Here is an 18,909-nt window from a genome sequence, read left to right as displayed (position 1 = left end):
ACGCGGTCTGGTTGCTCCCGCCGACGGCCATGCTCTGGAATGGTTCGGCTCAGAATAGATCCGCGCACATGCTTTAGCCTGCCGTTATTTGGAGCCCGAGCGCAATGGAATCCCGGCACCCCACTTGCGGGGGCATATGGCTAGCAAGGTGAGGTAAAAAGAAGATATCAGCTGTTCAAGTGTACAAAAGAACACAATCGTGGTTAGGAACGAGTAAGATCGGGGAATACACAAGAAATTGTATACGAGGTGGTATCAAAAAGTTTGGAGACGAGTTTAGTAGCGCGAGGCACAAAAAGTACCAACCTTCATAAGTCAATGTGGCAAAAGACAGGAGCTGCGCAACTAGTGCAATTCTGGTCACCGAGCTCTGCTCACACGTGAGTTTCTCGTTGGAAACGGCGTGATCTCGCTTCCGCACCCACCATACTCGCCAGAATTGGCTCTTGCAGACTTGAACTTCTTTCTGAAGATGAAGCTCAAAGTTTGCTGTTTTGACACCTTTGCTGAAATCCAGTGCGAATAGCAGGAGGTGCTTGTCATGCTTGGAAAAGAAGACTTCCAGAGGTGGCATTAACGCTGGGGATGTTGTATTGCCGTGCAAGGGGACTATTTTAAAGTAGTAGCATTTTGTTCAATGCTCATGTTACTTAGCATTAATCAGAGGACATCGTGGAATGTTAAATTTAGCTGTGTATGGCATTTGCTGCCTTGTAATAAACTCCATTTGTGTCAGCAGCATGTTCCAGCACCCGCCTAAATGAACGGCTCGGAACGTGCCTTGCGCTTAGTTTGAATAACCGCAATCCTTTTACACAGAAAAGAGTTTAGACCAGGAAACAATCCACTTTGTATCATCGTTTACAACAGCGAGGCAAAAAATACGAGACGTTCCAAGGTCTTGCGACCTGTCCGTTATGGAGAGGGAACTGACTGAGCCACTAATCCATTTCCCAGCTCTGGTTATTCCCCCTTGAGACTAAGAAATATTTGGCATAGGAAATCAAACACACAGTTTTAACAGTTAACTAGTTAACCAAGCAACTTTTTCACAACCACAACCCACTGACATTGTGCCGAAATCTTAATTCTAGAGACTTCGCTTGTCAGATTATTGCTTGTATTATCTTTTCTTTCTTTTTTTGGTGAGCCCTCAATCTGATAAGTGGAAAACATACTCTATAAAAATTGATATATACATATATAATTAATCACGAGCTTTGCCGCACCTTACAGTCAATTGCATCACTGGGCAAGAAATTCTAACTCTTAGGCGCTTTGGAAATTTTTTCACCAAACACCTCAGGCACTTTTCCAAGTAGATGGTGAAGCTTAAACATAGCAAGCAGAAACCCTCAGAAGCAGTCAAGGAACCCCAGGGAGAGCCGCTGTGTCGAATCATTAAGCAGTGTTCGATTGTTTTATTTGAAGTGTGTCAGGAAGCTTCAGGAAACAATAATAAACATCCGGATTTCTCATCTCATGCCTGTGAGCCTTTTGAACAATTCTCAAGAAAGTACACCTGAAGTTAGTGTCGATGTCTTTATGAAATGTGCAAGAGGTGGTGATCTTTTTCTTGCCAAAACACAACGCAACGATTCAACAAAATCGCCGCCAGACCTTTGAGGGTTGCTCGTGGCAGAAGCATCGCTGCACACGTACGCCATCACGACGCCTAACTACCGCACGCCAGCGCTTGTACACAAAACCCCTTTTCTCTGGGAGAGCTTGGAGAACACAAACAGCGCTTCAGACTAAGAAAAGATTACAAACCAGTCGCAGCCGTTCGCAAACCGACCTCCACGTTTGTTTATCGGTATTCAGAGCCTACCATTTAAACAAAAATAAATAAATAAATAAAAATCAGTGTGCACCTTATTTAAAAAGTTTGTATGCAAAGACAGGAATGTTATTTGTAAAAAGATTTTAAAAATATTAAAATTTGAGCAAAGAAGTCAGGAGGATTAAGAGGACGAGCAAAAAGAGAAAAAGTGATTAGACAAGAACTTCTAAAAGTCTGAAAAGAACTGCATAGTTAATAGGGAGTTTGAGAGTGTGTGTGTGTGTGTGTGTGTGTGTGTGTGTGTGTGTGTACACTGTGGCTATATAATTTTTTGTTAATTTTACAAATTACACTGTTCAACGTATTACAGCACCTAATTAAGAAAAACACACAACAGACAATTGTATGAAAAAACTGACAACTGAACTTCATCGACCGCTGGTGAGAGTACGGCACCTCACAGGGCGAGAGAAGCGGACATCCTGTCAGCTTTCAACCTAGCGCAATGCAATGTAACATGTAATATGGCAATTAAATGCACTAAATTGGTCTTCAGATATTCTTGTATGAAATTTCAGCAATATAAATGTGTAATTTTTTTTTTAAAGGAAATATTAATTTGTTCATTTTAAGAGAACAGCCTTATTTTTTCATCTCATTTTAATACAGATAAGCCCCAATAAAATATAAATAAATAAATAAATATTTATTTATATATATATATATATATATATATATATATATATATATATATATATATATATATATATATATATATATATATATATATATAGGCAATTGGTTGGGCTGCTCAAGTTACAGGTTAGCATGACAGTAAGATAACGCAGCCGCTTCGAAAAATGCCAGACAGTAGAGGGTCAACCAACAGCAGGAAAAAGTGTGCGTTCAATTCATATGAGCATTTTATATGAAACAACAAAGAAAACTGTACCTGAAAGTTATGCAATGCAGAGGTTTTGTGTGGGATGGAAGTAGCACAGTGATGCACGAGCACATGAAAAGAAAACACACGAGTTACGGATGAAGGCGAAACATCACCACGGTAAATAAAAACTGTAAAATCCTCATCATGTGAAAATGGTGTAGAATATTTAAGTGCTATTGTGTAAACTGTTTGTATCTTCAGGAAAGTCGCACTGGATCTGTTCTGTCGTGACTCGTGAGCATCAGGTTGCACGATCGGCTCGCTCGCGACATCGTGATGGATTCAATTAAAAGCGGTGCAAAAAAACGCAATGTAAAAGCAGCAAAAAACAGCAGCAGTAAACGAAAAAAAATTTGATGATTCTATGATTTTATGATGAATGATTATGCATTTTTACACAAATGCATATTCTTTTCCTTTTTTTTTACATCGTCTGAGCTTGCTGCATTTTTTCCTTTCATTTTATTTTTTATAGCATTTGTTTACTTCAACACTTTTTATTTATATATATATATATATATATATATATATATATATATATATATATATATATATATATATATATATATATATATACATACACACACACACATTTGTGTGTATGTGTATATATATATATATATATATATATATATATATATATATATATATATATATATATATATATATATATATATATATATATATATATATATATATATATACATACACACATACACACAAATATATATACATACACCCTTCTTTTTTTATAATTAAAGATCCTAATGGGAAAAATTGACTGATTAAAATGTTAAAAAAGATATAAAATAAATAGTTCTAAAATAGCGTTTAATCGCAAAACCTTTGCAATTATGTCGTCATTCGTGATTTCAAAAGGCTACTTTAATAAAGCTTGTATTTAGTTCTAAAATATTTCCTCGGTTTCTTATCAAAGGGGTGATGAAATGAGTCCTCAGTTATCCTCATGAATTTCCGAACAACAATTTATTTAGCTTCATTTAATCAACCTGGGCATATTTATTTAAGAAATAACTATATATTTAGCTTTCATTTTAACTCCATACTGAAATATGAAACATCAGCTGGTATACTTCCTGAAGCCATGTGTTTCTATTTCTGTAAATTAAAAAAAATGTATGTGTGTGTGTGTGTGTTTGTGTGTGTGTGTCTGTGTGTGACAATTTCACAAAAAATGACAAAAGATTCAGTACAAAAAAAGATAAGATTTGTTTTTAAAGAATAAGTGACCTGTAAATGTTCCAGAAAAGGATATATGTTTTGTTTAATAATATTTATTAACATACGATAAACAGCAATATTTTAATATTTTTGTTACTTTTGGCATGTGGAGTCTGGAATAATTAAAGCCGCATGAGAGGGTGTAAAGTCATAATTACTGTGTGAAATGAAGTAGGGTGTAATTTAGGATCACAGATGATGACTGGGAAGAAATATGTATGCAAATTTCAATGTCATTACTGACTACTAAGCCAGTAATTACATACATGAGTGCAGGTTTCCTCTGAGCGTGACTGCTGTGCATTCCTACAAAGCTTCCATTTGGATTTCACCTGCTTTAGGACCAGGATTAGGTCAGGAGGGTGCAGTGGGTTGGAGAGAGGGGTGGGGGGGGTCAAGGTGCAAATGGCTCAGGGATGGTAACTGTGCCTGGAGCATAGCTGAGATGGGCAGGACAGGATCGTTTTACCCGAACGGCATGACGGTGAAGGGTGGGAGAGGAAACCAATATGGTCTCTAGGGCAAAGTTGTTGAACCTGTTGTCCGATCGTGATGAGCATAGAGGAACGGTTTTGGGCATATTCTAAATTTGAAGGCAGACGAGTGCTGAAAAGCCTTGCGAGTTGTTTAAAGTCCGCTTGCTGTATTACATTTGTTTGACTTAACAGTTCAAACCCACAGAGCAATTATTCCTTAATATTTCCAGGTTGCTGTACTTGTACTGGACGTATCAGTCAAAAATCCAATAAACCTCTCACCCAGTGAATAAAGTGAAGGTCGCGAGCTGTCAAATTTGTCCGAAATAATGACTGTTCTTCTTAACGGAATCGACTTTATCTCGACTGATTAAGTAGCGCCGGAAATAACGGGGCCTACCTAGAGAGTGTCGGCTGAACAGAACGCACAGAGATAGGAAGCATTATTGGTAAGATAACGCAGAATATTGCACCATGCTTCCTAAGAGAATATAGATTTGGGTCATAAATATTTGAAGGCAGGTATGAGATATGGAAATATATCTTCTACCTTGGAATTGTATTTATTTTATGACAAATTTTTTAAGCCCAGTGGTGTTGAATAATTTGAAACAACCTTTGCCACTTGGTTCCAAACTTTTAGATGGCAAGGAAGATGATCGGAGGGGGCGAAGATGATGGCATTAATTACTCATCAGTGCTCGACTTCTCAAACTAGAAGCAAAACGATTTTAAGATCAAGCTTGCTTCAGCGGCAGGTCGAGGGATGTTCCCTCTGAGAATGGAAATGTTTTCAAACCAGAGAACCCGATTTTCTGTTCTATTAAAAATGGTGGTCTAGTGTACAAGCAATCGTGTAGAGTAACTTGATTGGTCCAGAGGATCAGGTTACTTCCTGTTTTAGGTTTTAAGATAACAGCCATACATGGTACTGGAACTCTCCAGGTTCATTAAAAGGGAATTGCTGATTCACTGATCCACTGTTAGGTCTTCAGTGTGAACACCCCCAAAACAATTCCATAATCAGACCTGGGGGTGGGACCTAGATGTCCTACATTTCCCTAAATCCGAAACATGCCCCAAAATGACGGCAAACTTCGAGAAGAATCAAATGAATCATCGTTGACAAGCCACGAGCCGGTGTGCGTTTTTTGTTCCAAGCTGCAATCGAGACAGGAACTTCTCCTTTAAGCTCTGTGGATTCTGAAGAATGAACTTTTGGTGCTTAAGCTCTGGGGATCCCACTTCTATTGGCCCATAGAGGCAGAGAGAAATTCAAACTATTCCATTCAGTGAAGCCAGCTGCTGCCTCTGAAGTTAGTCAACACTTTCATGGTAGACTGAAAGGAAGCTCCCTTAAGCAAAAAATTTCGTCTGTAAGTGCGAGCCAACAGCAGGGGGAAAGTCTGGAGAAGGCACAAAAGCCGTAATCCGACTGGAGACTCTCGCATCTTGGTCTGCGCCTGGTTTGAGACGGCAAGAACAAAGCCGACCGCAAGAGAAACTCGGGTTTTGAACATGAGCTAAACTAGAGAATAAAAGGCAGTTTTTTTTCCCCTTAAGGTTTGCACTGAAGTCATATCTTGAATTTTAAGTTTGTCTTCAGGGGGGATAGACAGAAAGGACATTTTATAACATTGTGCCCTCCCCCTGTGCGAAAAGCAGCAGGGTTCGCTGTTGTGAACGTCTGCACACCGGGAGCTCAACGCTGTAGAACAACCTCTCCAGAAATCCTTCTGGGTTCTGAGATTCAGGCTATAACTTTGGGTTCTGGGTGTGGGTTTTTGTGGTTTCTTATTGGTTTGCACACCTCAACATTTTTATCTGTAATTTATGGACATATGCAACCCAGATGAGGATGGGTTTCCTCTCTAGTCTGGTTCTTCTCGAGGTTTCTTCCTTATGCCATCTCTGGGAGTTTTTCCTTGCTACAATCGCTCATCAGGAACAATTTATAAAGAACTTCTTGTTCATTTTTATCACCGCATTATCTGTGTAAAGCTGCTTTGAGACAACGTTCATTGTTAAAAGCGCTAAACAAAATAAAATGAACAACACTGCGCTCAATAATGAATTTTAAAAATCCATAGTTTAAGAAAAAATTAAACCCATCAGGATGTTCTCTTACAGGGAAACATCTTAATAAACTTAATATTTGAGTGAAAGGAAAATAAATTACCCGGTTAATGTATTTTTCCTTCACTCAAATATTAAGTTGCTAAAATCGTGCAAGGAAAATAAATGAACCGGGTAATAGCCAGAAGTTCTTACACAATGTCCAATCATGACCCAGTGTAGTCTTAAGTGCAACCTCAAAACGCATCACTAGCATTTTCTGCCTAGAGCATGTCTTCCGGCTTTCTGATTCAAGAGCGTAAACCTGTAATTAGACTGTTTCTGAAAAATTGAAGACTACACACTACTTAATAGGTTGCATCCCTCTGTGCTCGTCTCTGTCTGTAGGCTACTTTCCAATATGTTTAAATTCTTGTTGTTAATTTTTCTGAATTGAATTGCAGTGGTGGACAGTAATAAAGTCAATGTAATTTGTTACTGTGTTTAAGTAGCTTTTTTGTGTAAATGTGCTTTACTGAAGTATTTCCATTTGGGGAGACTTTTACTTCACTACATTTCAAAGTCAAATAAGGTTTTGGGCTCATGATCACTGTAATAGATATCAATCAGTGTTTGACTACAGAGTTTTTTCAGGTTTCACAAAGTCAAATTTAAAACTTGAGACTTTTCTGAATGAAATTTAGGACCAATATCAAATCAAAACCATACACAAATATGTTGGCACAACAAAAATTAGTTTTAAATGATTTAAGACCTAGAAGAGTGAATTTAAGACTTTTTAAAGCCTAAAATTTAGATTTGTTTTTTATTAAGACCCCATACAAACTCTAGACTCATTAATATTAATTAATAGATTGGTAAGCTAAGAGTAGCATTAGAGTCTTTTTACATTAACTAGGTTGATTAAGTAAAGAGGTCTTATGACAAAAATTATAATAGGAACATTGCAGCCATAATAAATCATAATACTTTGGATCCTTAAGTACATTTAACTTTTACTTAAGTGAAAGTGAGAAACTGAGACAGGCTGAGACTTTTAAGAGCAGACTGAAAAACAGTAAAACTCACTTTTATGTAAATTATTCTGTGATGTTTATTTATTCATTTTTATATATATTTTTACCTTTTTTTTACTATATTTTTTATTTTATTATTTTCATTATTTTTCTTATGATTTATATTATTAATATATTATTATATAATATAATACATATAATATAATTATATAATAAAATATATAAAAATAATATAATTATTATATTATTAATAAATTATATATATATATAAATTTCTCATTATTGAAATTTGTAAATTTTTTTCTTTTGTTTTACAGTGTACAATCTGATAAAACTCACTTTTATGTAATTTATTCTGATGTTTATTTATTCTTTTTTTATATATTTTTTTTTTACTTGGTATGCTCATTTTTCTTATGATTTTTTATTATTACTATTATATATATATATATATATATATATATATATATATATATATATATATATATATATATATATATATATGGCACTTTTAAAGGAGCTATAAAAAAAAAAACCACTGTTGAATGCTTATTAGTCATTTTCTGGAGTTTGCACTTCTGCTCTATTTTAAACACAACCGTCAACTCTGAAACAAACCACAATGGCAGAATCACGATATGGAAATATAGTGGCTACTAGACTCGAGAACGCCATGAGCACCAGGTTCTTATTTTTGTTTGTCAGTGATGTGTGGCCTCGGAGCATCTTTCAAAACTATATAAAGCTCGTTCTCTAGTCCCGAAGGATGGTAGAGATTCCTCAAAAGGGTGTGCCGTGTTCAAGCTGTCTGAAAACAACGGTAGACCTTTCACTCACTTTCAACACCAAAAACAACAAATGCCATGGTGACCATAGTGCCAGTTGTCGAGATAGAGTCTTGCAACAGTTCGGCTACATCTAAAATGAAATAAAGGCTTTACGGAAAATAAGCATTCTTATAGATCCACGCCCTTTTTGCGTCGTCCCGCACAAGCCTAAAAATAGAGCGCTGGCTTTTTAAGGTCATCTGTTCGCATCTTCGATGCTGCTAAACGAGGAGTGGTATGACGGCTTATCGGTGGTAGCATGCACTCTGTAGCTAAAAGCATTATCTCGGGACAGAAAAGACAGGAACCCGACTTGGCTGCTCAGCCGTGTACAGGCCTCGTTAGAGCAGACGACTCGGACGCGAACGCAGACGTCTGACTTGGCCGAACTGTCTGCGAAAGACTTTGGAAGTGCCATTAAAATGACAGCGGCGCAGCACACGGTGACAACTTATAACACGCTGCTATATTCAGTCCACTTCTTCCACCAGACCAATTGCTGTCATTGTTCACGACAGCGACAGGGAAGCCGGAGGTGGAAGCATGAATCATAATTTTAAAAATATGAACTCTTGATTGTTCAGGGCTCTGTCTCAGGTACTTCATTTCTATAGCAATGAGCGTTTCTACTGCGAGCGTGCCTAAGAAACGAAACGTGTCAGCAGGTGATTATATGTGCAAAGTTGAAAAGATTTTCACAGGGAACGAAATAGAATTCGAATAGGTATCAAACAAGCTCTTTTGTTTAGTGTGCACCTTTAAACTAGTGAATAAAGCAGACACTCTCACATACGAGCCATTTCAAGGTAGGACGCCAGTCAATCTCCGGGTATTCGATCGACAAAATGGCTGCCGCCATGACCTAACTAGGACACCGGCCAATCAAAGTCAGACTCACCCGTCTGCGACAGAAAGGCAGGCTCTGTGCGATGATGGTGCTAAATATCTCCAACACACTCTGTGAAGGCTCATTGGTCCCTTCCTTGTGGTCCAAAAACTCTAAAGCGGGGCTCTCAGGTGGAGTGGGTGGAGCCTTTTCCTTGGGCGAGGATTTGGGCATTTTCTTCTTGTAATTGCTGATAGATGAAAAGCGTAGTATGGAGCAATGCCGGAGTAGTGCCAAGTAGTCCAGTGAACTAGTAAGTCATATCCCGATGGAAAGAAAAGAAAGAGTCTGTTGTCCTTTTCTTCTAACGAGGTTAGATGAAATGGAGAGCTCAAAAACTACCTGGATCTTGTGTCCCGAATTAAAAACCTTAGAAGATTCACTCCGACTAATGTGGAGACCAGGTTCTAACTTGCTCTGTATAGCCACAGACAGTTCAACCTGACAGCTCTCAGCCCCCTTTAAAATATCCCAGGGTGTGATGTAAGCAGTGAGCCTGGCAGCTGCTCTTCTTACCCCCACCCTGGGAATTCGGACACTTGGTTACTGCCCCAGCTCGAGCCCTGACCAATAGCAAGAAATTTGGTCAGCGGCTTATTTGGCCCTAGACATCAATTGTCCAAATGAGCTTCCTGATTTAACGCACAGCCATGGCAGTAATAAGGGGACCCCACTACGCGCAAAAGATCGCTAAATCCCAGAAATGGCGTTGAGCGAAGATTATTCGAGATGCAGAATGGCAACCGTGTCGTCCATTAGATCTCAAATGAGACATATTGTTTAATATCAAACTAAATGGTCCAAACAATTGTTAGAATTATTTTTTTCATATATAACTCAATGTTTGATTTCACATAGAGCTACTGGTTTTCTCCCAATAAGTGAATCAACAGCCTATTATGACAATTTCTGTGAATAAAAATGCGAAGAAAAAAAGATTTATATAAATATTAATGTGCATGAATAAATCCAACGACCATGACGGAGTGACATTTCGCTTTCCATGGTCCGTGACTGACACGGGAGCATCTTTGCGGCAGGGGTTGAAATATTTAACAATCTCTGGGAGATTCTGTAAAAGTATATTCTGCTCTAATTGCATTCTGTACATTATTTTTTTATTGTTTTTCGGTGCATCGGTGTTGCGCTGTACTTTAGCCGGTTTCGTTTGATCTGCCGACATGTGAAATGCAAATCCTGTCTGTCTTTTTTTTTTTATTATTATTATTTTTTTTTTTAAGGTTTCTTTTCTTCCTCTTCTTTTGGCTTCTCCCATTAGGGGTCGCCACAGTGGATCATCCGTTTCCATACCACCCTGTCCTCTACATCTGCCTCTTTCACACCAACTACCTGCATGTCTTCCCTCACCACATCCATGGACCTCCTCCATGGCCTTCCTCCTTTCCTTCTTCCTGGTGGCTCCATCCTCAGCATTCTTCTACCAATATAACTCATGTCCCTCCTCTGCACATGTCCAAACCATCTCAATCTCGCCTCCCTCACTTTGTCACCAAAACGTCCAACATGCGCTGTCCCTCTAATAAACTCATTTCTAATCTTGTCCATCCTCACCACTCCCAACGAAAACCTCAATATCTTCAGCTCTGCTACCTCCAGCTCTGCCTCCTGCCTTTTGCTCAATGCCACTGTCTCTAATCCATACAAAATCGCAGGTCTCACCACAGTCCTATAAACTTTCCCTTTAATTCTTACAGATACCCTACTATCAAAATCACTCCTGTCACTCTTCTCCACTCACTCCACCTTGCCTGCAGTCTTTTCTTCACTTCTCTAACACACTCTGCATTACTATGCACTGTTGACCCCAGGTACCCAACCTCCACCACCTTCTCCACCTCTTCTCCCTGCAACCGCAACATTCCACTGCCCTCCCATTTATTCTCACACATGTACTCTGTCTTACTCCTACTGACTTTCATTCCCCTTCTCTCCAGCGCATATCTCCACCTCTCCAGGCTCTTCTCAACCTGCTCACTACTCTCACCTTAAATCACAATATCATCCGCAAACATCATAGTCCAGGGAGACTCCTGTCTGAGCTCGTCCATCAACCTGTCCATCACCACTGCAAACAGGAAAGGGCTCAGAGCCGATCCTTGATGCAATCCAACCTTCACCTTGAACCAGTCTGTCGTTCCTACTGCACACTTCACTGCTGTTACACTGTCCTCATACATGTCCTGCACCACCCTCACATACTTCTCTGACACACCTGACTTCCGCATACAGTACCACAACTCCTCTCTTGTAAATGTTTTGATACGTTTCCTTCTATATGTTTGTGTGATGTTCTGTCCATCGTGGCTTTAAAATGCTGTGAGGAATTGTTTTACGAATGTTTATTCGCAACGCATTTCGACATACATACATACATACATACACAAATGCACAAATAAATACATTTGAATATCAAATAGTATTAGTCAGCAAGTTTAGAATGAAAAAGTTGAACAATTGTGAACGAAATCCGTCCCTGAATCCACCACAGGGAAACAAATATCACACTGTAAACTGACAAAACAACATTCATGCTCCCATATGGCGTGTTATCCAAACACTGCCTACAGTCCTGATGACTTATACTCCTTCCCTAGTTCCATTTCCAGCTCGTGACTCAGATCACTGACGCACCATCATCCATCAGTTTATTTCCGTTCATTTCTTTTGCCTCAATTGGCGCGGTATAAGGCATACGCTAAATAATAAGATAAAGCGTAAAATCTTCCATGTAATCGTAAAACATTGAAGGCCAGAAAGATTTCCACACCATAAAGCTCATCCTGATTTGGAAAGTATCCAGAAAAAGCACCTGGGGTACCAGAATCATTCTTTCTGAGATGACAAATCAAGATGTCTACAACTCATATGGTAGGTGGTACTTAAGTCAGGCTAAATTTCACAGCTCAGTGACTCAGCATCACATGGAGTAAAAAAAAAAAATAAAACAATGCTAGATGCAGGCCAAAATCGAATCTAAAATACTATTAGCATTTAATTTTGCTTTGGGGTTTTGCTAATCCACACAGCATTAATTCTGTGGCAGTAATACAAGTTTGAAGGGTATTACCCTGCTGTTTTAATGTACTCTAACAAGTTTAATGTGTGAGCCTATTAACCAATGCTAGTTCATGCTTAGCATGTGTAGATCACTAGGATGTATGATACCTACAAGATAAATATTTTGCATTTGTATCATGACAAAACTAGATCGATTTCGGCTTCTAACTAAAATAATTAAATTTTTATTATTATTATTTTATTTTATTATTATTTTTTTTTTTTTTTTAAATGGACAGTTTGGACGAATCGTAAGAAAAAGGTCCAGCTTTGGTGCCCCCTGTAGGCTATTATTTATTTATATTCTATTTATAAATAAATAAATAGAATGTTTATTTGTTACAGTCATTCAAGCCCAGTCCCATAAACCCAGTCCCATTTCCAGTCATATTCGTTTCACCTGATACCAAAAGTACCTAAAAGCAAGTCTTGGCTTTTCTTTGTTCCTGTTGCTCTTAAAGTGCCGTTTTTCCAGAACCGGCGTTCGACACACCACACCTCAAACTCGACCGTTTTCAAAAAAGGTTCGATTTAGAAGTCACTCGCTTGGACACGGATGTCAAAATGTAAGACAGGCATCCACTCCGAGACGATGTTTTCTGACAGCAGGACAAAACGTACGTGTTTGAACTTCCTTTTTCACAAAATGCCATGAGTTTACTTTAAATCCCTACAATTACTGGCCTGGAAACCATTACGCTCAACTGCCCTGCTTCATTCCAGCATGTTCTTTTGCATTACTTGAAGATTACTCTAAATAAAATAAAAAACACCAAAAAAAAAAAAAAACCAAGACAAAAGCATTTGGACTTAAAGAGTGTGGGGGGGAGAAGCCCTGATGGTCAAAGTGCCACATGGCTCAGCTCAGGCTTAGTGGAACAAAGACATTTGGGAGCATGTTAATTTTTTGCGCTCCTGTGTTGAGCTCCGCTGTTAATCTCCCCACACTGAAGTATGCACCTTATGTTCAGAACACAGATCTACACCACTAAGCCGTGCAAATGGAAAGAGAAGTGAAAATGGCAGGGGTCTTGTTACTTTAAAAACAAATAAATGAATTCACACACCTTCAGAGAACCAGAGATCCTGCTAATATTAAAGCTGTTTGATATACAGGAAAGTGTTTGTTGTGGCAAGTTCACAGAACACATCATTTTAGCAGTTTGCTAGGATGCTAGTTAGTTTTGAGCGTGTGTATATGTATATATTGCTATAATGCGAGTTAGTCTTTGGGCTTGTTTACAGAAAGGCTTGTCAGAGTTTTTTTTTCCTAAAGATCCGTGAGCACAAATATTTCAATAAATTACGACTAACGATCAGATCCAGACGTACGTATTGGATCCAAAATCGGACCAGAGTCTGAATTTGGGCATCAAGATCAATGACGACAGTAGGACATGTCTATATGGTAAATCGTGAATACGGTTCTCCTTCCCTCACATCCAAAAACACACTTCTTTGGAGACGTCCTTCTCGAGCGAGTCCTGTGCAGCGCTGCAGGTGACTCCCATTTTTAGAGGTCGATAGGATTCTACCGATAGCCGACTACATTAATAAATATAAATATATAATTAATAAATGCATGTGGCATCAGTGATTCACCTCTAGAGGTAGCGCCTGTACTGTGTCATGACACCGGACCTTCTCAGACGCAACCCGGAAAAACTATCAAAATGGATATTTGCAGATAGTCGATATTTTCGGTAATCAACTTACCAGTTTAATCTGCAAAACCTATGAAACGTTTGAACTCTAATAAGGGCTTTGCTCAAGGGGCATTTTAATGGTGCTGGGATTTAAACTCATAACCTTCATGATCAGAAATTCAGCATCTTACCACCCTGGTATAACGCAAGTGTAGCCTGCATGCTGGTACACTGCATTACCATGTAACGCAACAAAGAAACTTTCTCAGATGTGTTTAAAGGACAGATTCATTACGGAGCTCAATCAGATATTAGTACAAACATCTGAAATCCACACACTGTGTAATATATACATTTTACTTCACTGGATAATAATAACAACAAACACACTTCAGCGAGATATTAGGACATTTGTGTGTGCTAAGTCATTCGCTGCCTCAAGGATATTACATCAGTATGTACACACACACACACACACACACACACACACACACACACACACACACACAGCACTGCGTCCTTGTGGACGGCTGTGGGAGGAAAACGTGTTTAAAATTTCAGGTGAATATGAATCATTTATGCACACATTGCTTCAGAGAGAAATCTTTACACGGACGCACAAAGAGCTCGGAGTGTGTGTGTGTGTGTGTTCACACACTGCGTAAATCTGACATCCAAGTCAATCTTTGGAGGTACAGGGAATTAAAGCGGCTCGTCGTGTCGCTGAACGTAAGCCTGGTGACAAAACGTGCTCCCGTGTACACAATGGAGGGATTGGGATATGACCGACCCTGTTCTTCCTCAACATCATATAACTAACTCATACACACACCCACCCCTAAATAAAGTACTCAAATACATAAATCAAAACTGTGTGTGTGCTGCTTTTAGTTATTTCATAAAATCCAAGGACATTCATAAAGCAGGGGTGAATATGAGCATGGTCTCTCTCTCTCTCTCTCACACACACACACACACTAAGTCACACTTACACTGACATCAGAGCAGCACTTCTGTTTTTCTTTAACATTTTTCATTTCAGATATTGTGATGAGATTCACGTCAGAGCCCTGTGTGTGTGTGTGTGTGTGTGTGTGTGTGTGTGTGTGTGTGTGTGTGTGTGTGTGTGTGTGAGAGAGAGGGCCCATGTTACAGCACAGATGGCAAACGGCTGATTAATGAATAATCCTGAGACTGCTCTGGCACAGCTGCAGCAGACAGGTTTGCTTTGAAACACAGATCAGTTGTTTCTCACACACTCACACTCTCAAACACACACACACACCCACCACTCACGTGAAAAATGTCATGGCTCCAAGCCATTCGCAGAACCGTGCAGTAAGGTTTTCTAATCCAATCGGTGAGAACGTAGAACATTTCTGCCCTCTAGCGTCTCACAGTGGAACTTCATAGAAACATCAGGGTTGTTTTCGAACCATACACTACACACTGCTCTATAAAATGCTGAATAAGTACACCAACGTGGGGTAAAAATTAAATTAATTAATTAATTAATTAATAAAATAAACTCCTTAAAGTGGGTATTTAATAAGCAAGCACAGTCTTGCTCATTATCTCTACTTGCATCTTGCAAGTTTGAGATGAGCCACATGGTTTGGGCACAACTAATCCTTTTCTTTACTTTCTAGAACTTCTATAACTATAACTGAAAAAGACATGACCAAATCAAAAGACTTGACACCGGAGAAGGTATACACTTCTCTTTACATTACGTGGTTTGGGACGCAATCAATCCTGTGTTTTCTCTTTTTTTTTTTTTTTTTTTTTACACAATACAGATGCTGTTTACACTTGTACATACATTATGCAACTCTCGATTTAAGACACTACAGATGTAAATATACAGAAGTGTATATAAATATATAAAATACTTTATTTATCACTGCAGACAGACAGACAGCACTGAGAACAGAATGAAACCGGAAGCCGCAAAGTCTCGGAAACCTGATTCTAACTCTTATAATGCAGCCAGGGGCGTTCAAAACCGTGATTCACCTGCATCCTCCTGCTTATTTGCACTCTGCTGTATCCCCATAGCAATGAAAGAATGGGAGTTGCATAGCAACCGTTTCCACGGCTACAATAAAATAAGGAAGTGCCGACGCAGAGAAATGGCGTTAACCAATGACTATTATAATGACTGCTTTTTAGTGCTACTTAGTGCTTGGGCTTTATTCGAGAATTTATCAAAAAGAAAAAGACACACACACACACACACACACACACACACACACACACAGGCATAAAAAAAGTGAATTTTTTTAACGATTTGCTTGCAATTTTGTGCTTTATGCACATGCAGTAATTCATTAGCAGTACAGCATGAGGTGGCATTCTGCTGATCAGTTATTATTTGAGGACATCGGGGTACGCGTGTGTTTCGGGATCTAGCGATGTCATTATGAACTTAAAATGGGTTACTTTCTTTCCTGCCTGTTCGTGCACCGGACTATAAGTTGAGCTCACATTTGTCTGACCACCAGTCAGACCAGTAACAGGCTGCAGAATAGGAGCAAGCAACAACAACAACAATTAATTAAATAAAACTGTAGTAATTAACCCAATAATATACCTATTCCCTAAATCAGCTTTGTAGTTCCAATGCATACAAAAAAAAAAAAAAAAAACATAAAACACTGTATTAATACACCGTGATAACCACTAGGGGGAGACAAACTCCACAAAACAGACAAGCAGGTCTCCAGAGAATATCAATAACATTCACACAACGCGTGTAAGAGAAGCTAGAACTTCAAGCAATGTAAATCCTTTAATTATTACAGACAGAACAGACCACCGATGCACATCCTCATACTGCATCTGATCAAACCTGAAGATAAACCTGGAGTTTGGGAGTTTAAAGGGACCATAACAGTTTGGGCCAATCTCATGTTAATCTTAAAATCGTGAACGGCCAAATTGAAAGGAAAAAAACAAACAAAAATAAGGGACTCTAAAACGTATTACATTTGGCCCAGAAAAACGTAGTCATACGTCAATTTTGTTCCCCAAACTTGTCCATATTTAGCATTTTAACAGTTTAAAGAACTCAGACTGCATGAAAGATGAGAGCGAGGAGGAGCTTTTTCCTGGACATTCAGCGTCCAAACCAGAAGACACCCAGCATCTAGCACCTGGACTTCTGTCTCTGTCTCGCTTTTCCTTCACTGCACAATGTATATGACACTCACAGCACAGTGTCACTTTGTCACCTTATTACTGCACATAGACACTTAAAACAAAACAAACAAAAAAAATGTATATGTATGTATGTATGCATGCGAGTGTATGCGTGCATGCATGCGTATTCATGCGCATATATATACACACACACACACACACACACACACACACACATATATATATATATTATATTATATTACACACACACACACACACACACACACACACACACACACCTACCTATTTTCATACTTTTAGTTATAATCTAATTTTAATATGCTTATACTTTATACTTATTTTTATCCTTATATTCTATTTTTCATGTTTACATGTTGGACAGTAAAAAAGCATTAAACTACATGTAGGATGAATGTGTATGTGACAAATAGAATTAAAATTTGAAAATAGAATTAGACCCCCAATATAACTACAAGCACTTAATGAGCAGCAAACACCTGAAAATGGTCTGGTCTGGTTCGCTTATGTAGCTTCTTTCTCAGACTGAAGAATTACTATGAAACGCCCAAAACAACCAAACTTATCTTAAAAAGTGTGCGCGTGACCATCATCAAGGTTTAAAGTGTAAATGTTAATTTGAAAAGAAAATAAACGCTATGATAAAGATGCGAATAAACAATAACAGGTTGCCCACACAATCCAAAACAAATGTGAACGCACATCAGTGGACAAGCGGCGACCGAGTTGTTTCTATAAAGTATGTTGCACTTCATTATGCTAATACTCAAGCCCCGCCCACTTGCTTCCTATTGGCTCATAGGACCAAAGTACGACATTGAAAGTATGCCTAGGTGAAGAATCAAAAAGCACAGAGTAATAAACCTTGCAAACTTTTTTTTTTTTTAAGATTACCATAACAAGTTAGCTACTCATGCTAATAAAATGGAAGTGAACATTAGCATGGCTACTTTATTGGAATGAAGTCTCTTACCTGAGGATGCGTGTGCTTAGATGAAGATGAGCTTTGGTTCTGTCGTCCTGATTGGACGTCGGAGTTATCGTTCGGATCCGACGCTCCGGTTTTGACCGGAGAAGGGTGTAGTCCAGTCTCTCCTCCCTCGTCCTCTTCCGCTTCCTCGTCCTCCTCTCTCGCGCTGTCCTCTGACGCTTCAAACTCGTCGCTCTCCTGGTCCATCTCTTCCTCTTCCTCCCGCTCTCCGTCCTCTTCGTCTCCCGTCCGTACCAGTCCTTCTCCTCCTTCGTCATCGCCGTGGTTGTTGTTCTCCTCCTCTTCCTCGTCGTCGTTCCGCCGTCTCCGCCGCCGTCTCCGCTGCTCCTGCTCCCACAACCACTGCACGGCTTTCTCTCCTCCGTTTACTTCCTCTCTCCTGCCTTCTTCCGCTGCCTGGTTCCGGCTCACGGACTCCCTCCCCGAAGGCCAGGGTTCCTCTTCCGCTTCTTCCGCCTCTCCGGAACGCTCTCGCTCGTCTTCGTCCTCCTCCTCCTCATCCTCCTCTCCTCGATCTCTCCTCCGCTGCTGAGGTTCTCGCTCGTGGTTCATGAGTCCGGGCTCAGGTTCTGGCTCCGGCGCAGGTTCGGGAACCAGCAGGTCCTGGTTCATTTCCAAAAGCCAGCTTGCTACTTTCTGAACCTTCGCTAGGCTGCCTGAGGAGGACAACGACTTCCCGGCATTCTGGAAGAAGGGAACAAGGAAAAAGGAGGGGAGAGAAAAGAGAAGGACGAAAAAGACGAGCAAGGACGAAAAACAAGA

The 18,909-nt window shown here is 39.3% G+C and overlaps 1 protein-coding gene across 2 annotated transcripts in view; it reads right to left on the bottom strand.

The window, feature by feature from the left end:
* The window catches only part of fbxw7 (F-box and WD repeat domain containing 7), a 133,813-nt gene that overhangs the window by 71,062 nt on the left and 43,842 nt on the right, over window positions 1-18,909 (bottom strand). For both annotated transcript variants that reach the window (XM_046842882.1, XM_046842881.1), the window contains one exon: window positions 18,130-18,831. In XM_046842882.1, coding sequence (XP_046698838.1) covers window positions 18,130-18,759 — 630 coding nt within the window. In that variant the 5' untranslated portion in view covers window positions 18,760-18,831. The remainder of the gene's footprint in view (window positions 1-18,129; window positions 18,832-18,909) is intronic.

The sequence above is a fragment of the Silurus meridionalis genome, chromosome 28, assembly GCF_014805685.1.
Source record: "Silurus meridionalis isolate SWU-2019-XX chromosome 28, ASM1480568v1, whole genome shotgun sequence".
Classification (NCBI taxonomy): Eukaryota; Metazoa; Chordata; class Actinopteri; order Siluriformes; family Siluridae; genus Silurus; species Silurus meridionalis.
Note: the sequence above shows the minus strand (reverse complement) of the source record. Positions and strands in the feature narration are given on the sequence as shown.